Here is a 25,097-nt window from a genome sequence, read left to right as displayed (position 1 = left end):
ACAAAAGGCCCCCTGCTTCAACTCCAGCATATGGTTGGCATAGGTAAAGAATGCACCATTTTTGTTTCAGTTTCAGAACAAATGCCTCCAGCATCTAACCACAATGGAAACTAGGTGACAAACCAGTTACTTAAATTATACATCTGAAGTGGCCTCACTGTAGCACTGACTAAACTTATATTGCACTGATGCAAGCCTGTCTTGTTACAAGGAACCTACATGATTTAAGGTGATATTAACAAAACCTAAAGACACAACAGGGCAACTTTAACCTATAATACTCAGGGACAGGGCCACAGACTGGTAACAAACATCAGATGGAAACTAGAGCTAACAATACAGTATTTTAAATAAATAACTAAACATACAGGCTGTATACCAGTTAAACTGTTTTTGGTAGAGGCCTAAAAGAATGACATGGTTGAAACAATGGGTTTATCAGTTTAGACCAAACTACCATGCCTTACCAGTAGATTTCAGGAGGTAGGTGTCACATACTGCAATAGATCCCAAATTAAGATTTGCACAACAGAAGTGTTTGTATTTAAGAAACAATATGTGGAACATTTGCCTATGGAACATCTTAAAAGCTTTTAATTTAAAAGAAAGGAAAATAAAATCTTACATCTTTCCGAGAGTAAAACATTGCACCAAAAATACACTGTACATTAGAACAATGGTTCTAGTCAGAAATTAAACAAAACAGGTAGCAGTTTGGGTTTGGTAGTGCAACAAGAACATGAACCTGGATGTAAATTAATGCTTAACTGATTTCCCACAACTTGGCAAAGAGTCTAAATTCACAGGAGTTGTAAGTTTTCCATAAATACAGAAGAAGAGGACACTACATAAATTGAGACCAAACCAAAAAAAAAAGTGGAGACACTACCATCATTTTCAACTTTCAGAATGCATTGTGAGTACTTTTTAAAGTGGGCAGTTTTTATCTGACACATTAACGGCATTAAAAGACCAACAAAGAAATTTTCACAAAAATCCCATTTAAAGAGCTCTTACAACACCAAAAAGTTATAAAGCGTAAAGAAATGTGAAATTATCTACTACTTCAGAATTATAAACGTTTGCCTTAATGCTGAACTCTGCTATGAGATTTGGACAAACCAAACAACATACTGCTCTTGTAACCTCTGATACTCCTTCATGTAACTAGATCTTCTCATGGTCTGTTTCAAAAACAAAACGTAAGGGAGATTTTAAAAGGTAAAGAAAATATTTTACAAACATAAAAACACAAGTTTAAATAGTGCAACAAGTTGTTGTTTTTTTGCTACATGACGCTTGCCGAGGTTGCGTGTCATAATGCTTGTGATACTCAGCCAAATCACTGTTGAAAGGCACCTTATGAAAACGTCTTGCCCAAAACTGGTCCCAAGTTATTTCAATGACCCTGAAAAGCACAAATTGGAGAGATTAAGATTTGCGTTCTTAATGAAAATACAGTATAATACAGAACATGCACTTGTTTTTAAACCTGTATCTGATTAAAAACACAGTAATTATATATTTGAAAGCAAAACATCCACAACTGTTCACTATCAAATAAAAAAATCTTTACGGAAGCCAGAAACATACTTTATGTCAGTATGCAGACAAGAGGGCTTGGTTAACACAAGAGTCAGGTATGACCTTTGTTCATCTTCAAGACACACATTAAAATATTACTGATGAAATCCTACAGCTTTCAGCTCTATAGACAGCAACAGTACTGCCACGTTCAATGTCAAAATGTTAATTATTAACATGTTTTTTTAAGTGCTAACCTGAATAAGGTATTTCACACAAAAACGAGAATTCATCTTTTTACACTGAGGACAGCTCAGGCACTCATGCAACTATTATAGAAAGGTTCAAATGCTCACTGATGCTTCAGAAGGAAACAATGCATTAAGAGCTGAAGGGTGAACACTTTTGGAATTTGAAGATCAGGATAAATTTTACTTTTGTCTTCTGGGAAACATCTTAGTATTTTCTGTAGCTTTTGAAGGGCAGTACTAAATGAAAAAAATATATATATTTAGGCTAATTAAGAAAAATGTACACCATTTTGTTAAAAAGTTTACACCCCTGGCACTTAATGCAACGTGGTTCCTTCTGAAGCATCAGTGAGCGTTTGAAACTTAAATAATAGTTGCATATGAGTCCCTCAGTTATCCTCAGTGTGAAAAGATGGATCTCAAAATCATAGAGTCATTGGTGGAATGGGTTCAATTGTCAATTTGTTTAGTGATAAACAATTATCACTAAACAAAGCAAAAAAAAAAAAAAAAAAAAACAGCTGTGGATCATTCAGGTAACAACAGTATTAAAAATCAAGTGTATGTAAAATTTTGAACAGGGGCATTTTTATAAATTCAACTATTATTTTCTAATGTAATATGTCTAATACATAAAGAGCTCTCTGACCTTCCCATAGACAGCAAGAGTAGCACCACGTTCAAGGCCCAGAAAAGTACCAAGACGATCGACAAAGTTGTCCATGAGACATCAGTGGTTCAACTGTAATAATTATATGAAGTTACGACAATACATTTTTGCGCAAAGAAAACAAAAATAATGACTTTATTCCACATTTTCATCTCTACTGCTTCACCTGTGGACGTGCATTCACGAGAGTACCACGATGCAGATCTGCCATTTTCGTCTCTACTGCATCACTTGTGAATGCACGTTCAGGAGAGTACCACAATGCATGCGTGTAACGGCGCTGTCCCAGATCCATAGATTTTAATAGCTTTCATCTCCGCGTGTAAACAAGGCACGCATGTGTACGTCATAATGCCAGATCTGCGTCGTGGTACTCTCGTGAACGCACGTCCACAGGTGACGCAGGAAAGATGAAAATGTGAAATAAAGTCGCTATTTTTGTTTTCTTTGCGCACAAAGTATTCTCATAGCTTCATAAAATTACAGTTGAACCACTGATGTCACATGGACTACTTTATCAATCATCTTGGTACTTTTCTGGGCCTTGAACATGTTAGTACTCCATTTATGGAAGGTCAGAGAGCACTCAGATTTCATCAAAAGTATCTTAAATTGTGTTTTGAAGATAAACCAAGGTCTGACGGGTTTGGAGCAACATGAAGGTGATTTTCATTTTTGGGTAAACTAACCCTTTAATTTGTGTTCCAAAGATGAACAGTGCTGGATCTGATATTTCTGGTGAGGAGGCATGATCCAATACTATAATGCTCAAAAGATGACTTACCGAGCACAAAGTCACACCACCTTGCTCCCAGAACACCCCTGCTGCTCCTTGATTGTCTGAGCATTTTTGTTGGGGGAGATGAACTTGTGCTGCAACTTTTCCGTTTGCCTCTTTTTCTTCCTCCCTTGCTCTGGCTTTTTGGGGATGAGGGCAGCTGTACTGGAGAGTTAACTGCATTGGAAAGTGTCTCGCTCACCATAACATCCTCATTCTCCTCTTGCTGCGAGACATCATAGAGCTTTACTGTGCAAATGTTACAATCCTCTGTCGTTGACTTTGTGTTTGGGGAGTTGATCTTTTTCAGAAACACCCTGCACTCCTTTAAGGACTCTGGGCTCCATGCTTTGGAGCTGATTCTATTCGTCTTTGAAATATTGGCAATCCCAATCATTTTCTGAGGAGTTTTGACGAGAGGCTTTAATGCATTGTGAACTTTCGTGCCTGGTCTGGGTGTCTTACCTACCAAGTTAGGCATGACTTTCAATAATTCTAGAGTCTCAGCACCTGAAGTCATTGTCCTCATCTGGTCACGAAAAACTGTGTGTACCATATCACCTTCTAATGCTATCCTAGGCCTGGTTTTAAACTTTAGCCTCGCTCTAAGCAAAGCTGCTCTGTAGACAACCCATGTGCTTCTAGACCTAGACATCCGCTGCCTCTGATTAAATGATGATGTACTAAAAAGCTTTCTCTTGGCTTGTGACCTTGACTTGGACAGCATTTCTTGTGCTTGTTTGTGCATTGATGGACTCTTTGGGACGACTTTAGCAAATTTCTTGACATGTTTCCTGAGTCTCTCTGCTTGTGGACTTGGGCAAACATTTACTTTGCAATTGGGTCTGCTGAGGTTGTAGTGAAAGACGTCCTTGGGGTTTCTTGCAGTGGCCTTCTTTACAATTGCAAGGGGCTGAGTTTCTGTGGACTGCATGAACCAAGTACTGAGCTTCTCCATATTATAGCTTTTCTCAAAAAGCATTTTGATGGCAGAAGCAGACTTCTTAGCAGAACCTTTGAGCTTCTCACAAGTTTTTGGTTTAAGATCAGAGTTAATCTCTCCTGACTTGTTAGCCTCGAGGACATCTGATACCCAAGTGTTGGACATCAGCCTGATCCTCCTAGCTAACTCTTCATTTAAAGTTTCAGGTGACGCCGAGGTGGGCCACCACCTGAAACCCTCATTTGACGAAAAAATTGAGTCCACCGAAATGGCAGAAAAACGAACAACGTCTTGTACGCAAGTGACATTCTTGGTCTTTGTGGAAAGTGCATTTTTTGGGAGCGCCTCTTGTCGGTTCTTTGCATTCTCGCAGCTAACCTTATTCAGCAGTAGTTTTCGTGACCTGCGAACCAATGCGCAGGATCTGGCAGTAGCGACAGAGTGCAGCAAATGAATGGAGGGTTTCCGTTCTCTAACAGAATGCCTCACTGGTATGAGCTGCCCTCTGGTATTCTGGTTACGTTCTTTTGGTGCATCCACTAAATCCTTGTGAATGGCAGTAGGAATGCAGATTGTCTTCTGCTCTTTGGAAGGCTGAAATTCAACAAGAGTCTTTCTGAGCAGATGTGAGTCTTTTGTGTCCCTTTTTATATGTATCTTTCTTTGCTTTGGTGACCCTGTGTTGACAGTGACAGAGATCCCAGAAATTTTGACTTTGGGAGGTCTTCCTGGTTTTCTTGACACTGCGGTGTCACTCTGTCTGTGACATTTGATGTTGCTGCTAGAAGAGATGCATTTCCTGTCTTCAATAGGCATAACAAAATGGAGATCTTTAAAAAGATCCTTGGTCATTTCATCATTGTTACTAGATGATTTACTGTACGTGTCATCATTTAATACTTCAACATGTTCCTGTGCTGGGAAACTGCTCACATTTTCAGAAACTACTCTTTTTGCCCTTCTTGATCTTCCGTACACTATGGTGATTTTTAGATTTTTGTTTCCATCATCCTTACAAGACTTTTCTGTGGTTCTATCATTTACTGAGCTGGAATCGGTTGCACCAGTTGAAGAACTTAAGTCTGTTGTTTTGGGTTTTGGAGGTCTGCCAATGGGACGCTTCACAGACTTCACAATATATGGTCCTATTTTTTTGGGACGCCCAGGACCCCTTTTTACTGGAGTTTGTGGTAGTGTTTCTTGGATTTGACCCTCAATGTTTGAACAACTGGGCAGTACTGCATCAAGTGAAACCACTTTTGGTGAAGTGCACTTGTTCCCACCATGCTCAACAGTTCTTTCTGGAGCAGATTCAAAGACTGGATCCTGGAAATGTTCATCAATGGCACTACCTGCCCATGAGGATTCCACACATGGATCAAACATCTCTTCATGGGAATTTGAGCTTGAGGCAGCTGCTTTGAGAGTATATTTTACACCATCTTCACCTGTCACAGAGGAAACAAACATGAGCTTTATTGGACTATCATATTTCAGTCCAGACAGGCTTGCTTTAACTTGTTGTCCACTCTCACTGGTAGCAAAGTTAGACATGGTTTCAGTAGGACTGTCTGAGTCAGTGTTTAGACTGTTGGCTTTATGGCGTTTAGGTCTTTTTGTTGGCGAATTGGAATTCTGGCACGGTTTTCTTTTTCTTGGACTCTCCTTATCAGGATTCCTTCCATTATCCTCGTGCTCACATGGTGGCTCATTTTTGAATAAAATCTTATCTTTTGATGAAATTATACTCTGTGGCACATCACAGTCTTCTCGTTTATCCTCAGTATGAAAAGGCTGTTTGTCACATAAATCACTTGGCCAGGCAATTTCTTCGGTAGACCCAAGTTCTGTTGACGTGCCATCCTTGGAATGCTTGGCAAATATACTTTCTGAAAAACAGGCTGCAAAATACATTTTTCGTGGCTCAGTAACATAGGATGAGAAACGCTGAGGTGGTACAATATTTCGTCTGGCCCTTCCAACTTGAGCAGTCAGATTTTTCTCTTTATGGGTTTTGGCTTTTACCTTCCGGTCACTATCAGTTGTTTGTAATTGTGTTCTTTCATCAAGAGGCAGTGGTTCTGGTTGAGTTTCTTGGCTCTCTTGATTATTCTGTGTCTCCTTAGTTTGTGCATGTGTGGATAGATTTTCTAAAGTATCTTTTACTGGCTCCGTGTTCACCGTCTTGGATATTCTGTCCAACTTTCTGCATTCGGATTGTTCAACAAGAGAGTATGTTTTAACAGTTTTTAAGGACCTCTCTGGCTCAAACCCTAATTTCCTCTTAAAATATGATGGACTAAGTCTGGCCAGATCTCTTTTGATTTGCAAGCTTTGTCTTCTTGATGACGGAAGATCAGGTGACTTGCTCATGGCAACTAACGTTTCCAGTCTCTTACGTGAACGTGTCTGAGGGGATCGCTGTTCGGTGGCTACATGCTGTTGTAACAGCTCATTGAGGTTGTAATCTTTGTCACTGCTGTTGTGTAGCACAGTTGTTATAATCTCTGTCAAATGTGTGTCATCTCTTGTCTTAGAAATTTGACTGCCATGGGTAAGAAGATTTTGTTCCTTCTCTGAAGGTTGGATACTCCTGAGCTTTTCAGTGACTCTGTCCATTAGATCTCCTATAAAAGAACCACACTGGTGGTCATTTTCCTTCTCTGCTTGTGTACGCAACATTACAACCTTTTCACGACATTCATCAGGAGATCCCACACGAAGAGGACTGTTGGAGTACAAAGCGGTATCTTCATCCTCGGTTCTGTGAGGTAGAAGAGAAGGAGGTGCTATGTTCGATGACTTGCAGTCCTGAATTTGGAAGATACTGGACTTGACAGCTATTTTACAGTCCAGGTCCACTGGCTTTGGTGACAGTGGTGGTGGTGAGGGGCTACGGCTTCCTTTACATCTACTATGAGAGTTACAATCACCCTGATGGGTGGCTAGGGTACCTCTTATATGAGAAATGTAGGTATGATCACCATTGTGCTGGTGCTGGCATGAGGTTGGTTTTGAGTGAGTACAACAAACGGTAGGGTTAGAACAGATATCATGGCTAACACATGCCAGAGATGTATTTTGGCAGGAATGGCCATGAATGTTCTTCAGACAGACGCATAGAGGAGAAAATGCACATGTTGGAAGCCTACAAACTGTTCTGCAACACATGCCAGCATTTACTGAGCAGTCACTTAATGAAAGTATTGGGGCCTCATTAAGTGATTTTTTATCAGCATGGGAACAGAGGGATCCGGCCTTAAACTGTCTTCTGTGAGCATCACGCAGCGTTACTGAGATGTTGTAATCTTCCTGCATATCCTTTAAAATATGATAGAGTAGCAGTCTATGATGGGAACAAAGCGAAGACAGGACCTTCTCCAACACAGTGACACCTTTAGAACCATCTTCCTGCTCCAGTCTGGACTGCTCTTCCACACTTGGCCCTAAGGAACTACATAAATAAACTGGGTTAAGTCATTACTCAGTCACTGACACAATCAGCTTTTCATGAATGTGAGCTGAGCTACACCTCTCATCTCTTTTTCTTTTTTACTCCATTATAATGTGCAATACATTTGAATTGGATTAAAGGATTCACACAATCCTACTATAAGACATATTGCAGAATTATAAAGTTTACATAGCTGTATGTAAAAGAGCACTGCTCATCTTGTTAAGGCACCACATGACATATGCAAAATTAAAAGTGTGTAAATGCCAAAGATAAAGCAATATTCCACCTCTGTATTAGAAATGTACAACAAAGTACAAACAACTCTGTACATGGAACAATTTTTTTATTGGTAACTTGAAGGCAAAGGATGGCGATTGTAGCAACGCTTACACTCAGGAAAACTATACAGAATATTTAATTATTTTAATCAAACCTGAATAATTTTGTTTCCTGATGAATCAATGTGTCTCCTGACAAAACCAAATACAAACCAACAACATTTGCAGGCAATATGTTGTCTATTTTGAAATTAAAATACAATTACCCCAAGGGGTAACACAGATTAATGTTTTTGTTAAGGGGTGGAGGAAAAAGTTAGAGAATGTTTAAAAAAAAAAAAAAAGTATATAAATTGCAGACTTAAATGCAGGATAGTTAAACACACTGGAGTAATATGCCTTCAATAATCCATCTTATTACAAATCATTTACTTCTTGCTTAGATTAGCCTACCCTATTCCTGAAATGTTAAAAAAAAGATCACACCAACTATATATTTCAGACACAAATACATGCTTAAATTAACAATTTGCTTTCTTTAGTTTTTCCCCCCATTTCAAGTTGATCAAAACGTCATAAAGATTAAATATATATATTAACCTTCCTGGGATTAAAAAAAAAAAAAGAAAGAAAGAAAGAAAAAGTCACATGTTGAGGAACATTACAGGACAAGAAACTCACTTATGCATGCAAGTGCAGTAAAGCGTTTCACATATCAGTGTGCAAGAGCAACAAAGTGCTTCAACACAAAACTAACACAACATTTAAACTTCATATTCTGATTACATCGAAAGAAATAACACACAAACACAAATACAACTAGATATTAGAATCAAAGGGAATAATACAAAAATCAGTCTTAGTGCAACAAATATATGCATAAATAACTGATTGCAAAATGATTCATATCCTGCACCCGTTATAAGTATGAAATTACACATATTTAGAAAGGCCTAAATTGGTGATCTATAAATCAAGCCAAACTGTTCCCAGAGGGAAACAAGTAAAATCTTATTTAAATAATTTTAGATTATGCCTTTCTGATCTATAACCACTCCTGAACATAACGGTCAAAACTAATTGGCTTTGGATGAACCATATTTGGCTCTATAACAGAATCCTAAGGGCCCTTATTTTGATATAAAAGAACAGTTCTAACACAACCATGCTCTATGTTTCTATAGGACTGTTGTTACCCTGAGAATACTAATGTTTTTTGGACTGAAATTATACAGGACACTAATATTAAGATAATAGAACAGAAAAGAGATCAACATTCCCAACAGGGAACCTAAAAGTATCCATATAATAAAAACAAGAGCGCAGCACTGACAATACATGTATATGATTTTAAAAATCTGCATGGCATTAACACTTTACATTAAAAGTGAAAACGTGCCTGTGACGCATCTATCCCCGAGAAAAAAAAATGAAAAATGTAAGTTACATTGGTAATTATGGTAACCATATATAAATCCACAATACAGATTTTATATACGATCCACAGAAGTATATAAATATTAATTTTTTTCTTCAAAGATTTATGTAAAACTGCTACTGGCCTGCAATAACCGAGCAGTAGCTGTAAGAGCAGGCACTGTGTTGTTAATTTTAAGAGCTGTGAGGAACATTCAGGGTGGTTTGATAAATGCTTACAAATTAAATTTAAGAATATATCAGTAAATCTGTTTTCTTTTTTTTTCTTTTCTTTTTTTTTAGGGAGGAGGGGAATTTAACTTTGAGGAACAAGAGGTAAACCATTTACAGAACATTCACAACACAAAGAAACACATTAACATTGCATATCGAAATGTTCATATTTCCAAAGCTTCGATCACAAAATTCACATTTCAGCTACACTTTGCAAAGCACTACAAGTATACTTGTGAATCAGGCATCTGGAAAAAAAAGCCATTCAAATAGTCAGTGTATGGCAATATTTTTCCATAGCAAGTACAAAACAACCTGTATCACAAGTATGTGTGCAACTTTTGTAAAGTGCAACTGAATCTTATAAATCCAACTATACAAGCTTCTAAATTCAGTAAAAGAAAAAAAAAATAATGTTATAAATATGGACTTGAAAAGTTGAAGGAGCAATATCATGAAATTAAACAGTTGTATAATAGGTCATTAAAAGCTATAGTAATAAGTAGCATGAAAAAAAACAACACAAAGCAAGAGCAGCAAAACTATAGAAACCTGGACATTAAAACAAAGCAATTCAGAGTAGCACTTGAATCAGGCTTTGCATTTCTGTCCCATGATAAGTGCATCATGAAATATGGAGAAATTCTGATCCAAGTTCAGCAGCATTCTACTCTAAACTGCTTCATTCATGGAGTAAGTTGAGAGGAAAAAAATGACCCTGAACTGTTTTGGTTTCAGCAGACAGATGGATGTCTTTAGTTTGGAATTTTTAAAATTCAAATCTGCAAAGAGAATCTTGGAGAAAAAAAAAAAATCTCTGAAAAAGTAATCTATTATCCCGTGTAAAACAAACATTCACTGAGAAGTGTTTTTTTTCTCCTGTGCATCATTCTGACATGCTTTATGTTGCATTTCCAACTTACCCCACATGATCTGCTGAGCAGAATCACAGGGAAAAATGGAAAGGGGCAAGTTTATAGAAAGTATTTAAACTTACCAAAAATAAATAAATAAAAATAAAATAATTATCAGTGCAGAATGTGGGAAGTCTCATCCATAAAAAGCCTGAGATGGTCCAAGCTTTCACTCCAAGGATCTGGCAACAGTCCTGATTAATGTACTTCATTAATACTTCATGAAACTGAGATAATTACCCATGTTATACAATAAAACTTGCCAAGAAGCATAGTAGTCCAAAAAAAAGAAGAAGCTATATTTACATCATAGTGTTGTTCCTTTGCTGGAGTGGAAACTCGTACCTGTATCTACCCATTGCATATAAGGATGGACATCTCCCACTGGTGAGCTTAAAAAGAGACGTTACAGTCATGCTGTCACCAGGTTGCCACATAGACACCGTAAAAAATACTGTTTATAGACTTCAAATGAAATGACCAGTCGCTACAAAGACTAATTAGTGTAAAAGCTGCATACAACAATCATTAAGCTGAGATTAGCTTATGTATAAACAAAACCTGAATATTATATTTCTTAGTTTTAAAAGAGTAATTAACTCAAATCAACAGTGCTTTACAATATTTTAAATATATATTCATATAGATATCCACAGTGAAACCCCTGAATAGAATTTTTAAAAGGCATGTTTTGGAACTTGATAAAATGTACCATTTAACCTGTGGTTGAGGATTCAAGTGTGTCTTGCAAGTCTGAATGAGGTCCTGACTGCATGTTTAAAAAAAAAAAAAAAAAAAAAAATCCTTGTTGGCTGTAGTTTAGGCGATGTTTAGTTAAAACCATTTCTAGGAAATAGTTGAGGTTTTGGTTTTGAGTTAAGACTGTTTGTAGGCAGTAGATGAGGCATTGGTTGTTGTCCCTGACTTTTCAGAGCCTGAGGTTGCCGCTTCAGCAAGGCGGAGCTTCTTTTTTGGTGGGGTCTTGAGCATGCCTGTTCGCTCTTTGACTTTGTACTCGAGGGTGCTGTGTGGAATCCCGTAGACGCCCTGAGCTTTCGACACGCTCATCTTCCCACCAATCACCATGGCTATGGCCTCCTCCAGGATATCATGGTCATATTGCCGATAACGGCCCCGCTTTTTCCGTGGCTGCTTGTCTTGACGGTCATTATCTCCGCAGTCGACCACACTTCCAGTGACGCTCCCGCCGACGCTCCCGTTCTTCACGTTCAGACACAGTGGAGGCAGGTCACCCTGGAGTAGACGTGACTCGAGGCCAGAGTGGCTTTCGATCAAGCCCTGTTTAGGGAGAATGGCCTTCAGCTTGTGGAACGCAGTGGAGCCATCAGAGGCTTTGTTGGCTTGGTACACAGCATCCACCAGGCCAGCCAGGTCCAGCTGGGCTTTGGGCTGAGCAATGAAGCGTACCTGAGGGATTCGGATGTGCACAGCTGGCCCAGTGGCAGGACTCTGAGGAGATGTGGCTGGCTCGGTGCTGGCGAGAGACTTGTCGTTCTGCTCCCGTAGCTGTGAGACCATCCTCTGCAAGGTTAAGTGGTGAAGGTACGACGACGCAGTCACGGCTGCCGGGAACTTCAGCTCGGTGTGCTCTGGTGACGCAAGTTTACATTTTCTTACTTCGGACTGCTCGGACTGCGAGCGAGCCCATGCTGCTACCTTCTGCAGGACGAGTCGAGTGTCGTTGGTCGGGCACGATGCCTCTGTGCCCCTGCCGCTGTCACCACAACCCGACGGTTCCCCTGCCTTCCACTCTGGCAATAAGGCCTCTGTCTGGAGCTGTAAGGTTTTCTGAGGTATCCCGTATAGTATGGCTGCTTTGTGAATGTCCAGTGATCCAGACCGAATATCTTTCAAGGCTTTAGAGAGCAGACCTTCTGCAAACTCAGAGCTGCGATCCAAATAGTCCTCTCTGATTGGTCTCCTAAGGGGAGGTGGGTGGGAGGATGAGAAACGAACGGGTGAGCGGACCAATGACAGGACGCACTCAGGGTCCACTCCTTTACTGCCTTGTCTTTTGGTAACATCACTCGCTTCTCAATTGTCTGTATAACACAAAGCCTTTGAGTTGTTTGGGGATAAACTCTTTTTGGTTTTGGCCTTAGGTTGCAAACGATACTTCTTGGAAGGACAGTCTCTCGTCAATTGTGTGGAGAAAGACAAGCGTCTATGGGAGTACTTCCAGTATCTTTGCAATGCAGATGTGTTTTGTACAACTCAGGTATTTATTTCTCACGTGAAAATAATATTGCATAAATCAACGAATAGATCAATATACAAATGAATAAATACAGCCGGTACAAAGGAAAAAGTAAAGCCCCTGACTGCTGGCAAATGTGACGTTACCTTCCAACAAGTTAGAAAAGAGTCAACCCTTTGGCAGTGCAACAAAACAACCACTAAATTATACATCAAATGTTTGAATTGTAGAATTTGTTCACACAAAACAATCAGATAGGATATAAAATGAAACAAAGATTCAGAAATAAAATAAATATTTTCTAAAATAAAAAGCTCATCCATATTACTGGGTCAAAATGTTACCATTTTGGTACCAATTTTTTCTTTGGCTTTTGTAGCTTAAGGATAAACAGTCAAGCACAACTTGATAAACAAAATAGGAAAAGTTCAAGTACTCACCCTGAAACCTTTCTTTGAGCAGTTTCATTTTCTGATGTGTTTTTCTTAGAGAGGTCAAGTACTCCATCTACTATGAGAGGTAATCCATAAAAAAACAGCAATTACTATCATGCTTGAGGGGAATTTGCAAGATCATTGCAAGTAATGAAATTCACATACTCTGTAAATTCACCCTGTTTATTCAGAGTTGCGTACCTTTCAGAGATAAGCATAATTAATCAAAGTCAATAGACTAGATTCTCTCAAAACAATGAAAAATGTCTGAATTCTAAGAGTGATCTAATATTAGAGAGTTACAAACGCCTGAAATTCTCTCTTGGTCTCTTGAAGTAAAAACTGTTGTGATTGCCATTAAAAAAAGAATAATAATAATGATTTGTTTTTGGTGATTACCTGGTGTGGACTGAGAAGCTCGGCTGATGGTGAGGTCCAGAGGCCCATCAAGATCCGGTTGATGAGGGAGAAGCTCAGAGTTGTCACTCAGGCCATTCAGGCCCTCGTGAGCCTGGCTTTTACACGCATACTCTAAGGCAAACCTCCGTATCATCTTGCGCATCAGCTCCTGCGCTACCAATGGTATACTGGAATCGCAGCTCTGAGGGAATTCTAAGAAATTGAACAATACAGAACCAGTTGAAGATCTCATTTCGTGCACTTGCAAAACAAGTTTTTTACATTAAAAAAAAAACACATTTCCTACTTTTACGACATATTTGTCTTGAAACATTATGCATTTTAAGATTTTAGACTTAATACATCTGAAAGCTTGCTCTCTCTCTTTCTCAATCATACTTTTTTGGACATGTGTACGTACACAGGCTGTAATGTTTTCTGTAATGTCTGACAGTGTAATGTTTTCCACCAACATGGGCCAAATCATGTAAAATCTGACATGCAATATATTATTTAGGCATGCATAACCAGCACCAACAAATTAATTTCTGCTCAAAAGAACCTTAAGGATGCAAGTAGCGGAAAATAAAACTTCAGGTGGTCTTAAAGTGCATAATATATTGATTTTTTATTTTATTTTTATTTTTTTCTTACAAAACTTTGTTAATGTAACAAACAAAAGTAGTTTGAAGCAAAACACTGCATTTGTATTTTTGTCAAATAAGATGCACAACAGCACTGTATAAATTAACGGAAAAAAAACCTTGGTTGTATGATATTCCTTAAAATTATTATTATTACTTGAGAATTAAATTTTAGTATACAACAGTAATATATTTCTGTTATAATTTATTGAAGTTAAACAGACCTTTTATTTTGACAGGATGTCATAAAGATCTTTCCATTTACTTTTAGTTTCAGTGTGTATTTGACAGCAGTTTTTCTCAAAAGAAAGGGTAAAAGGCTTGTGTAGTAACTCTCAGAGTAGCTCTGGAGATGAAGTTTATGTCTTCATGTATTGACACGCAGATGCTGAAACCTAAACGGTCAAATACACGCAAAAATATTTCAAAATGATGCACTTGGTGATTATTCATATAAACCCTTTTCAGTTCTGTATCGTAATTGATCATAAAAAGTTGGGAATGAAAATACGAGTGTAACAGTATATTGGATCCGTGTGGCTCTTAAAGCAGCAACAAATAATATTCCTTCTGCTGTCTCTGTGCGTAATATTAATAATATGTAAAAATACAAAGTGAAAAAAAAAAAAATCACTCACTGCTCTTAAATGAAGGACTTTTGTAGTTTTAATAAGAAACAAAGCATGTTTAATTCTTACAGTGAAGACACTGTTTTATTTTACATTTAACTAATTACATTTAATTTCTGCAGTAGGCTGTTAGACTACTTTAGACTTGCATATAAGTATTCAGTATTTTTTTTTTATTTACCAAAAAAAAGCAGTTTTTTTTCCATTACTATCTTTTTTTTCTGTTGTATTGCCATCTTTAAATGAATCACTAATATAAAGTTTTGGACCCAGTCACAATTGTGTTAAATAATCGTAATTGCAGTATTGACCAAAATAAACGTGATTATGATTTTTGCCATAATCAAGCAGCCCTATCTTAAAATGTTGCAAACCAAATTTTTTGCAAAAATATTTTAGCTTGTTTTGTTGTGAATCTTCAGTGTAGACTCACCTTAAACAAATGCACTGAGAAACACTGCTGCAAATTTTAATTTAAGCATTGTTTTCTCCAGCAGTCACAATGACTTCACTCCCTATGGATAATAGAAATAAAAATGTATTTCTCACCCTTCTTACGAAATATAGCATTGAGGAATCGGTCTGCTTGGCACTGGAGTTTATCAGAGGTGGACAGGCCCTGAGGTGGGGGGGTTTCAGCAGGGGATGGCGAGCCAGGCACGGCAACAGCAGGATGGTCCTATGTCACAAAAAGTAACAGCCAGTTATTGACACCCTGGTTGACTATAGTCTCACAAGCTTGAGTTGTCCTTAACTATAATTAATAACACTGCATGTGCTTACAAATTGTTTAACCACATATTATACAGAGACTGCATTTACAAACACCCAGAACAACAGCTTCTTATCACACAACTACAGTGCCCCTTCATTTTTTTCACATTTTGTTTTGTTGCAGCATTATGTTAAACTGCTTTAAATTAGTTTTCCCCACATCAATTTACACTCCATATACCATAATAATGACAAAGCAAAAAACAGATTTGCAAATTTTACAAATTTATTAAAAATAAAACACTGAAATAAGTACATTGCATAAGTATTCATACCCTTAACTCAGTACATAGTTGAAGCACCTTTACAGCCTCAAGTCTTTTTGGGTATGATGTGACAAGCTATGCACATCTGCATTTGGCAATTATCTGCCATTCTTTGCCTCACCTTTTCACCTCTCAAGCTCTGTCAGCTTGGATGGGGGCTGGCAGACATTTTCTAGAGTCCTAGTTGTTCCAATTGTCTTCCATTAAGGATAATGGAGGCTACATGCTTCTGTGAACCTTCAATTAGGGGTGTGAACCTACAGTGGTCTTACGGTTCGGTTCGATTACGATTATCATGTCATCGATTCGGTTCAATACAATATCTCGATGCATCACGATGCATTGACGATGCACTGCATACTCATTTTTCAATTTTACTTCAAATTTATTTTTCTTTTCTATTTCACAATGACGTTGTAATGCGTTTTTATTTGATTAGATTTTTTTGTCAGACCACTTGTATAAGTGTAACTGTGCATCCTATCCAGTCTTTTTCAATCAATATCCCACATACAGTAATGTGTAATTTTGATGAGGAAGAGTAAGAGGTGAAAGAGGAAGAGGAGGAGAAGAAGGAGGACAATGACGACAATGTGGAAAAGACAAAAGAAGGGCAAGGGCAAGAAGAGAAGCAGTCTCCTATATTTTAGTTGGTGAGTGCCAGGGTTGGATCAGGCATGCAAGAGGATTTGACCCCTGCTGCCTGGCCAGGGCTAATTTAGCCTGTGATGCTGAAGAGGTTCTTTGGCCTGTCCCAGACCAAACACAGGTTGTTGGGCAGAATGATCATTTTTGTTGTTGTTTGTTGTCTTGTACTGTACTCTACAGTACATTAAATTAAGGAATAAAACATACTCATTTTTCAATTTTACTTCAAATATATACAATTGTGTTAATAAATACAAACAGTCAGATATATGAACTGAAACTTTAATTTTACCTTCTCAAAGAAAAAACACTTCTTGAATGTATCAAACAAAACTAAAGTCTGGGCACAGAAGACAACAGCAACATTTAGAACAAATACACAAAAGTAAATACCTGGGCTTTGGTTTCGTTCTAGAGTTCTTTTCTGAAAAGTGTCAGCGTGAGGGAAGCTTATATCGCGGCTCCAGTGTATTTAATAGGTGGTCGGGGTTTTCCACCACAGAAAAGGGCCGTATATCTTTTGCTATAAAAGCTGCCGCTATAGTCATTTTAAACGCGAAAACTAAACAAATACGATTTCAACCGAGAGGTACCGCTCAGATCTTATTTAATTGAAACGAGGGAACGAATAGAGTCCTGCACGAGCCCAGCCTGAGACTCTCAGACCCGAGCCCCGTTCTTGTCCGACAATTTATCAGAACAGAGTTCGTGTTGCAGCCATTAAAGTAGTTCAGTTTTGGATTCTAAAGGCAAAGTGGCTAGATTTCGTTTTGTTTCCTTTTTAAGTTAATTTAGAAATATGTTTGGAACATTTTATGTTTGTTAAATTCAAGCTTTTGTCTTTTTAACCTAACCTAACGAACAAGCGGCCAGCAGCAATGAGTTGAGCATGTTTGATAAATTTAGCCTTCTCAAATCAACACGACTTGCATTAAATAAAATCTATAGACATAAAACACTTGATGCATTTCAGAATATTAATTTAAACATTTAACCTAGATAAATGTGCGCGGTTAGTCGCATATCCAATCGTTTTTGCGGAGAGTGAAAGCGAAAGCGGGCTTTGCAGCTGACATGGAAGCTCAAACGCGATCACTTGCATTTTTTCTTAGTAACAGTGGAAACCTAAAATACACCATTTTTGTTATAAAAAGGCATCATTCAAAACTGCAAAAGGTCTACTATTATTATTTATGTGCGCACTCACAATATCAACAAAACATTATATTAAATATAGCCTAAACGGTAAAACGGTGCTGAGCCAGATAGACGCGCTCAGTGCTTTTAGCCAGTCTTTTCAACCAAATAAAAATAATGTTTCAGTCCTTTAAATGAATTACTAACAAAAAAAGACATTTGTTAAATGCACACTGATGTTTGTTAGTTCGTTAAATGCACCGGTGTGTAAAGAAAGTGGCAATAATCCTTTCAGTTAAAATCTGAAGACTTGTTTTATTCATGTGGAGTACTCCCCTCGTTAGCCCAACCCCCCTCCCGGAAAATCATACAAGCCCCCTGGGTCGCGTTTTCTGGCACTGGACGGAGTCCGTTATAACCGGTTATGGTCTATTACTGAACCGATACCGAATCGTCCTTGTCTGCATCGCGATGCATCGTAAAAACGATTAATTTTGACACCCCTACCTTCAATGCAACAGATTTTTTTCTGAACTCTTCCCTAGATCATTGCCTTAACGCAAGTCTTCACTGAGCTCTACAGGCAGTTAATCTTGACCTCAGGACTTGCTTTTTGCTCTGATATGCATTTTCAGCTATTAGACCTTTTCTGAGAAGTGTGTGCCTTTCTAAAATCACACTCATTCAAATGAATTTGCCACAGTTTAACTCCACTCGAAGTGTAGTAACATCTAGAAGCAATATGAATGCTCCTGAGCTAAATTCCGAGTGTCCCAGAAATGGGTATGAATACTTATGCAACGGGATCTTTTTTTTTTTTTTTCTAATAAATTTGCAAAGTTGTTACAAACTTGTTTTGTGCTTTGACATTTTGGTGTATGAGATGTAGATTGATGTGGAATAAAAAGTAATTTAAAGCAGTTTAACAATGCTGCAACAAAACGAAACGTGAAAAAAATGAAGGGGTATGAATACTTTTGCAAGGCACTGTATTTGTTTCAAACAAATGTCAAAAGAAAGATTTTTCTTGCCAGGTAGCACCCAGAATACACACATCTTATCTGTGGATTTTGAGGTTGACTTACATTCAGTTTCTCTAGCTGCAGGTTGCAAAAAGAGCAGTTTGCATTCATGGACCAATCATCCTCAGCCTCTGGTTCACACTCTAAGGGAGAATCATATGAATCACCATCAGCGTCAGATAAGGTATGCTGAATTTTCTAAGACCAAGCATGGCTCAATATAATCACACACACACAACATAAAACTCACTATCAAATATATTAAGATCTTGCAGCAGCCTTGGTCCATATATTCCCTCCAGTATACTTTCAAACCCTGCAAACAAACAAAACAGAGTGTCATTTGTATAAAATCCAAGTGTGCAAAAAGTGCCCTAGAAAAAAAAAATAAACATTATCATAAACACACAGATTGGTCAAAAACCTTGCCTGCCAGCAAGTGGCAGCTGATGGTTTTGTTAAAAGGCCTATGCTTTATTTGTCTCTACAAACATCAAACTGTTTCTAGTTGACAGTATTGGCTATTAAAAATAATTTTACATGCAATACACCATTCTACCAGATGCCCTAATAGCCAAGGTAAATACTCACTGCACACAAAATTATTAGGTGCAAAGTATAGGCCTATACAACAAAATTTCAGGGGGTCCTAAGGCTATGATTAAAGTGTACACATTATTATAGTTTATTCTATAAAAGTGAGAAAAGCTCATATCCAACCCTGGACCACAAAACCAGTCTTAAGTAGCACGGGTATATTTGTAGCAATAACCAAAAAATACATTGTATGGTTCAAAGTTGTCATTTTTTTTATTTTATGCCTCTCAATGGATCATGTTCAATGAAGATATTTTGTACATTTCCTACCATAAATATCAAAACTTAATTTTTGATTAGTAACATGCATTGCTAAGAACTTCATTTGGACAACTTTGAAGGCGATTTTCTCAGTATTTTGATTTATTTGCACCCTCAGATTCTTAATTTTCCCAAAGCTGCATATCAGCCAAACATTGTCCTATCCTAACAAATACATAAGTGGAAAGCTTATTTATTCCGCTTTCAGATGATTAAAAATGACCTTTATGACTGGTTTTGTGGTCTATGGTTACATATTTGCAGTACTGCTGCATCGTCTGCATGATTGATGCCCTTCACAGCTATATTCACATAATGCCCATAGAAAAAACACATACAAAAGCTCACTCAAGAATGTCACATTCTCCAAATATTTTAAATTATTCAATATATTTAGGTTGCATGGATTTTTTTCAAAGCATTAAAGCCAAAAATGCTGTTTCGTGATGCAAGACATTTTAGACACGTTTGATAAACCATAATTTACTTTATAATAACCAATCATAAAAAACATCTAATTTTAAACACATCAAATGTGTATTTACCCTTGAAAACCTCAAAGGCCTTGACCTTCTTGACTGTATCCAACCCTTAAAACCATATAACAAATCACAGTCTATTAAACTGACATTTCATTGATCAATTTTACTGTATTGTAGTAAAAACCATCTTAACAACTTGTTTTAATATGCACAAGTTTAACATATAGCATCGTTTACAGCAATGTATCGAATGCAGGTCAACAGTTTCTCATAAACCGGAGGTTAGTTATCCGTTTAACGTTATACAGTAACGTTAGTCACGTGAATATGTGGATTTAACATAACGCTGACCACCGTAAACTCTGCCAAACAAGTGTTATCAGTACTGTTTCACCACGTTTTAAAATATTAAACTGGGTGCCTATTGAACTACCCGTTTTTAAAACATCAAAAACCCACAGCGAACGTTCAGTAATTTACAAAAAAACATTCTCTAATCACTTCTTAAAACTGTAACGTTACTACTTTGGGACATCTCGAAACAATCTAGGGCAATGGAGCAAATGTCAAAATTCAAGCAAGGTATTCTAAAGCTGGATCCCACTGATGCTCTATTATTATAATACAATAACACGGTCGTTTGTACATCGGTATTCGGTGCAGAAAGGGTCAGTGAGTGCAAAGCTAACTCGGTTATCGAGGAATCAAGAAGTAGGGACAAAGAAAATGGAGCCGGCAGAGCCCGCTTGGCCGTTGTCCGTTTTTTTCTGTTAGCTACAAATGCTACCTAGGGCTTGCGCGGACGACGGCTCTACGTAACGTTAAATGTTATTTTTGAACTTGACACAAGCTCGCTTAGCAACTCCGAGCGCTAACAGCGGCTGGGGGAGGGAGTTCCGCGAGAACCGGGAGAGAAAGTAACCGAGCGCAAGACTGAGTGGATGGTGCGATATGTCCGCTTACGGAACTACGCAAAGACGGCTTTTTCATGCACGGGGCGAATCAATCTTACCGACACAGTGGATGAGTTTGTGTCGCCATGAGTCGAGTTCCCGCCGGAATCCTTTTCTTTCGGCCGTGCATTTGGAGCTCCGGCACTGGGTCGCCATTCTGTCCGTCCACCTTCCCCCCGGTTCTGAAGCGTGACGTCACCGCACGTCATCCATATCACGGCTCCGATTGATTGACAAGTGTCAGAACAGGCTAGGGGCGGGGCTTAGCGATGTAAACAACCCACAGTATGTGCATTTATTTAGCTAATAAAATTACTGGAGGAATACTGTATGCTGTTCGAAAAAGGGACAATTACAGTAGCTACTTGGTGAACTGAAAGCAGTGTACTTTGAAGCCAGTTATTACTTTAATTTAATGCTACGTGGTTAAGTTGACATGTCTGCACCTGTCATGTAAAACTCTCGTACCAGTATTAACATTAAATAATATTCTTCCTCTCAACCTCAGTGGTGATAATTATCAGTCACACAGTTGTTAAGATCTTTACAACGTGTGCATAAACTACCAGCTCTTATGTAACAGTTTGTACTGTTTAATCATCAACCAGAAGCTGATTAGAATGGTAATTCCATTCTAAAATGCCCGCTAGTTTAATAATACTGTAGAGATGGCACAGAAAAGCAGCTTTAACAGTCAGGAGAATCAACCAGATATTGACGTCAACTCATTTAAAAGATAAAAAATATGGGTATTTTGTTTTCATCACTCATTTGTGCTCCACATCATTTTATACATATTTTGGACTATGGGGGGCGCCATTATTTCAATGACGTGAAATGGTTGCACTAGGTGAGCTATTGGCGCTACCTGTTGCTATTTTTACCGCAATACAACTTGGAAAATAAAATACTGATAGGATGCCACATTGTGCAGCTTTTCGTTGTAATTTTTAGTCGAAAGGTAAAAAGAGAAATGATCTTCACTGCTTTATAGCGATAAGAGGAGAAAAGTATGGGAAGATGCCTGTGGACGAATAAAACTTACTAAAGACCCGTGTTTTTGTTCTTTCCACTTTAGCCCTGATGCTTTTGAGGCTTTTAGTAGACCACATCTAATGAAAGAGCTTACAAATGGCAGAGACAAGAAAGGCTAGATGCCATCTTGGTATGTAAACATGCCGATGCTTGTCACTGAAGGAGTTTCTCAGCACGGATTTCACTCGATATCTGGGGGTGTTTAGACTCCTTGTGGGGAAAATCAATGGTACAAAATTTGGTTTAAGCCTACACTTATATCCATTGCCATCTTGTGTACCTTGTGAGTTGTGTATTCTGAATTGTGTTGTGGTAAAAAAAACAGGTAGCACCAGTAGTTTACTGAGCGCAACCATTTCATGTCATAATAGCACCCCCCACAGTCCAAAATATGTATAAAACGATGTGGATTTTTTTAAATAACGTAAATCTTTCATGGGTTCATCATTTATGTTATATTAAACCACATATGCGATAATACCCAGGGTTCCCTTTAACTATGGTGAATCAAGAATTATAAGTACTATGACTATGACTACATTTGTGTCATTTTCTTTTTATATTCAGTATGTCAACATTAAACACGTTTGCCCCTCCCCCATTTCACTGAAGTGACTCACATGCACACACACACACTTCTAATGAATGTATATGAAGTCCAACTGTCCAGAAAGTGAAAGGCACTCAGAGAGAACAGATGGAGTTAATGCCCAGCTGAGCGTCACACACACACACAGAGAGAGAGAGAGAGAGAGGGTGGGGGGATAGAGAGAAAAACAGAGAGATAACATGTCTGTTTTACAATTCAATATGCTGCTTCTAATTCAAATGCACATGCAATTGATTTTATATTCCCCTTCTCCATTTTGGATCAATATACAGGTCATATATCAAAGTATCGATCAACATGTTTTAATTTTACAAAGTGTCCATGTGTGTAAAATCCATGCTGATATCAGAGTGTAATCTGAGGTCATTCTGAACTAATTTTATCTCCTTGGATATCATACAGCTTTCACAGTGCATGCATTCAATCCCACATAACAGTAATACTGCATGACTCTCAGTTTGAACCTCAAATCTCAACCAGAATCTTTAAATCCATTTTGTTATCTCTGAAAACTATAATAGACAAACGAAATGGGAAAAAAGGAAATAGCTATCTTATCTTTACGCATAATATATATCTCTCTTCTGTGCCTTGTTTGCTGTCAGTAATATTCAACAACATAGTAACTCCTCTCCTCTGTAAGGATTTTAATAAACTCCCTAGAGAAGGAGGTGTAGCATTTGTTTTCCTTCTCATTTTAATCATTTTTTTTATTTCTCAGTATTGGAAAGACATTAAAACATGTTCCAGTTCTCTAATAATTTTGAGCGTTGCCATTTGAGTATAACAACTTTGTTAGAACGACTTGCATGTATGCAGCCCTTATAACTAACAATAAAACAAATGGTACATAATGTAAAAACTGATTTATTGCACAAACTGATTTATTGCATCACACCTGCCTTTAAAGTCTCTCTGAGGAGGTCTAACTTTAATTGTGTTTACTTTGAAGGTTTCAAACATACAAAGTAATCTGATTCATCTTGGTCTTGTTACTGTATACACACTGCTGACTCCCTGTAACTACATATTCTCTAATAGCACATATGAGTCCATAATGAAAAGAGCTCTTTTAGGTTGGTGGCAACCATGCCCCTCCTCCACTGCTACCATGGCTAAAGGTCTGTATGTTCATGTGAGGGGGAGGTAAGGATAGCATTGTTCCATTGACAGGCACATTCATTATCATAAAGGACTGTGTCTATGTAAACCTTACTTGTTGAATAGTCCAAAAATGGGATTGGAACAACCAAAACATACAGCCCAACTAAATCTAATGAAAAATCAAAAATATTTTTCACAGTGGCAATTTTGTATGAATTTGTTTGGAAATGTAAGATACTACTGAATTGAAGTGGGGTGTAAGAAGATTGTCAAGACAAGTCACTGTTATTTATATAGAGCTTTTTACAATACTGTGTCAAAACAGCTTTACAGTATTAAACAGGAAAATAGTGTGCCGAAGGAACCATAACCCCATTGTTTTCCTCTGGCTAGACCAAATCAGGAGTTTAATTCCAGGCTGCAACAAAGTCAGATTGTGCAGAGGACTTGTCTGGTTCCCATGGTCCTGTGCCGATGGGCATCTAGGTGATGAGGTTTTCGTGGGGATCTGTCTCTGGGGCTCATCTAGTTGTCATGGTCACCGCTGACATTCAGGGCTGTGAGGTCATCTCTACTGTGAGGGAGAAAATTATTTGACAAAGCCAATGACAAAGAAATGATCAGTCTTTAATTTTAATGGTAGGTTTATTTGAACAGTAAGAGACAGAATAACAAAAAATCCAGAAAAACGCATTTCAAAAAAGTTATAAATTAATTTGCATTTTAATGAGTGAGATAAGTATTTGATCCCCTTGTAATCAGCAAGATTTCTGGTTCCCAGGTGTCTTTTAAACAGGTAACGAGCTGTGATTAGGGGCACTGTCTCAAAACCTTGCGGCCAACTACAACAAAAATCATCTGACCTCTGTGATTGCCAACAAGGGTTTTGCCACCAAGTACTAAGTCATGTTCGGCGAAGGGGTTAAATACATATTTCACTCATTAAAATGCAAATCAATTTATACAATTTTTGAAATGTGTTTATTTAGATTGTTTTTTTGTTATTCTATACTGTTAAACCTACCAATAGAATTATAGACTTAAAAGGAGTGCTCCTAATCTCAGCTTGTTACCTGTATAAAAGACACCTGTCCACAGAAGCAATCAATCAGATTCCAAACTCTCTACCATGGCCAAGACCACAGCGCTGTCCAAGGATGTCAGGGACAAGATTGTAGATCTACACAAGGCTGGAATGGGCTACAAGACCACTGGCAAGCAGCTTGGTGAGAAGGTGACAACAATTGGTTTATTTGATTATTCGCACATGGAAAAAACACAAAATAACTGTCAATCTCCCTCTGTCTGGGGCTTAATGCAAGATTCCACTTCGTGGAGTTTCAATGATCATGAGGAATCAGCCCAGAACTACACAGGAGGATCTTGTCAATGGTCTCAAGGCAGCTGGGACCATAGTCA

General features: G+C 38.0%; 1 protein-coding gene across 3 annotated transcripts; it reads right to left on the bottom strand.

The window, feature by feature from the left end:
- Nucleotides 1–578: 578 nt before the first annotated feature.
- Nucleotides 579–21,227, bottom strand: lcorl (ligand dependent nuclear receptor corepressor-like). Of its 3 annotated transcripts, XM_073843226.1 has the most exons (8): nt 20,989–21,223; nt 18,887–18,952; nt 18,700–18,779; nt 15,339–15,468; nt 13,517–13,729; nt 13,124–13,193; nt 3,230–7,620; nt 579–1,408 (listed from the first exon to the last, which is right to left on the bottom strand). In XM_073843226.1, exons 1-8 carry the CDS (start codon nt 21,083–21,085, stop codon nt 1,395–1,397), a joined length of 5,061 nt encoding a protein of 1,686 aa, XP_073699327.1. In that variant the 5' UTR covers nt 21,086–21,223; the 3' UTR covers nt 579–1,394. The 3 variants fall into 3 exon arrangements, with proteins under 3 accessions (XP_073699327.1, XP_073699326.1, XP_073699328.1); XM_073843225.1 differs by having other exon boundaries at nt 579–7,620; XM_073843227.1 differs by lacking the exons at nt 579–1,408; nt 3,230–7,620 and adding an exon at nt 7,959–12,407 and having other exon boundaries at nt 20,989–21,227.
- Between the last annotated feature and the right edge of the window lie 3,870 nt (nt 21,228–25,097).

The sequence above is a fragment of the Garra rufa genome, chromosome 6, assembly GCF_049309525.1.
Source record: "Garra rufa chromosome 6, GarRuf1.0, whole genome shotgun sequence".
Taxonomy (NCBI): Eukaryota; Metazoa; Chordata; class Actinopteri; order Cypriniformes; family Cyprinidae; genus Garra; species Garra rufa.
This window is presented reverse-complemented; position numbering and strand designations above follow the sequence as displayed.